This window comes from Parasteatoda tepidariorum, chromosome 3 (genome assembly GCF_043381705.1).
Source record: "Parasteatoda tepidariorum isolate YZ-2023 chromosome 3, CAS_Ptep_4.0, whole genome shotgun sequence".
Lineage (NCBI taxonomy): Eukaryota > Metazoa > Arthropoda > Arachnida > Araneae > Theridiidae > Parasteatoda > Parasteatoda tepidariorum.
Genome location: NC_092206.1, coordinates 95,209,638 through 95,211,442, shown reverse-complemented (window position 1 = coordinate 95,211,442; position 1,805 = coordinate 95,209,638). Strand labels below are relative to the sequence as shown.

The window sequence follows — 1,805 nt, the reverse complement described above, 5'->3', positions numbered from 1 at the left end:
GGGGGGGAGGGGATTTGCTATTATGTACGGTTTTGTACGATGGGGAGGGGGGGAGGTATTATACAAAGTACGTACTTTATAAACATACACCAAATTTAAATTTGACTTTATCCTACACACTCCTTAAGTAAATATTTAATTTTATTTAAAACATAATTATTTTAATTTTTATGAAAAAGGGGGGTAGACTAATAAAATGTACGTACTCTAAGGGGGGGGGAGTAAGACCTTATGTACGGTAATGTACGAAGGGGGGGGGAGGGGTTTAAAATTTCTCCATTTTTGTGTACGTACTTTTTGAACGGCCCCTAACTTAAAAGCGTAACTTTAAGCGTAACTTAAGCATAAAAATTTCAAAATTTGCAATTTTAGCTAAATGATGGTGTCGACATATTTGTTATTAAATACAAATTATGTAAAAAAAAATTATATAACTTATATAATATTGTTTTAAGCTTTTGGTGGTTTAAATAATAAGTAGTAAGATAACCAAGTGAAGGAACAGTTCTTACCAGTGAATAAACACTAAATTTTCCAGTGTTAAATTTTCCAGTAAATATTAAATACCGATTCACTAGTATATAAGACATGTTAACTTGACTCTATCATGAGGAATCTTTAGGATAGATGAAGGTTGACATAGTCTAAAATGAAATCCCCACATTGGTGACCCGGACGTGATTAGAACATACCAATATCAATGGTTGATCCACATTAAACAGTTGATTTGCTTAAAAATATTAAAAATCCCTTATTTTTGAGATGACTACAGAAAACAGAGAAAAAATCGAAGCAACGATCGTCATGAACACCGAAACTAATAAAGTAAGCATTAAAATTCCACCTTTTTGGCGAGAGAAACCCGACATTTGGTTTTACCAAGTAGAAGCACAGTTTCAAATAAATAAGATCACAACTGAAGAAACCAAATTTAATTATTTGATATCCCAACTGGAACCGAAGTATGTAGAAAATATTTGGGACATTATTAAAGACACTAAGCCTAACAAATATACCTTGGCGAAAGAAAGACTTTTAAATACGTTTTACGAAAGCGAAAACAAGAGAATTCAGCGCTTAGTTACCGGATTAAAACTTGGAGATTACAAGCCAAGCCAACTTTTACAAAAACTGAACAATTTAGGAGCAGACGATTTTTCAGAGAAAGTGTTAAAATCTTTATGGCTTGATAAAATGCCGGATTTTATACGAAATATTCTGCTTGTAAGTGAAGAAAGTTTAGATAAACTGTCTACGATAGCGGATAAAATTCACGAAATGAAAACTGGGGAAAAATAATAGATGATAGTAAAAGTAGACATGTTTTGAGCGTCCAATAATGAAAGTCACAAGTTATTCAAGCCTGACAAGTCTTGAGAATGGGCGATTGTATTTTAACGCTCGAAGCATGTCGACTTTTACTTCCCTCTTCATATGTTTTGAAGCCAGTTGAGTTTTTATCGTCAATTATACTGTTTTACATTTGGGTCTTGATCATTATTTTGATAAGGATTTTACACTCGTTAAAGTAAACATATGCATTTTAATATTTGGACAGGATTCATGTGATCTTTAAAAACGTAAGAGCATCAATATTGTAAAAGTTATATTTAAATTAAAAATTAAAATTTTGAGAACAGATATTTTGAGTTAATGAAATTAAATATTTCATCTTTTAAGTTTTTCAGTATCTTAAGTATCTTACAAGCTCTGTTTTAAAAGAGAGTATCAGATATATGTAAAAAAAACATAAATAATCATTGTAGCAGTATTTGGTGGTAAATGTAGCTTATCGTAATTGAAGA

General features: G+C 31.1%; 1 protein-coding gene across 1 annotated transcript; it reads left to right on the top strand.

Moving 5' to 3' along the window:
- Positions 1-762: 762 nt before the first annotated feature.
- LOC122270184 (uncharacterized) lies at positions 763-1,299 on the top strand. The gene has a single exon (XM_043046631.1). It carries the CDS (start codon positions 763-765, stop codon positions 1,297-1,299), a length of 537 nt encoding a protein of 178 aa, XP_042902565.1.
- The last annotated feature ends 506 nt before the right edge of the window (positions 1,300-1,805 follow it).

Coding starts and splice junctions, on each gene's coding strand:
- LOC122270184 (XM_043046631.1), top strand. CDS start 763: ATGACTACAGAAAACAGAGAAAAAATCGAAGCAACGATCGTCATGAAC.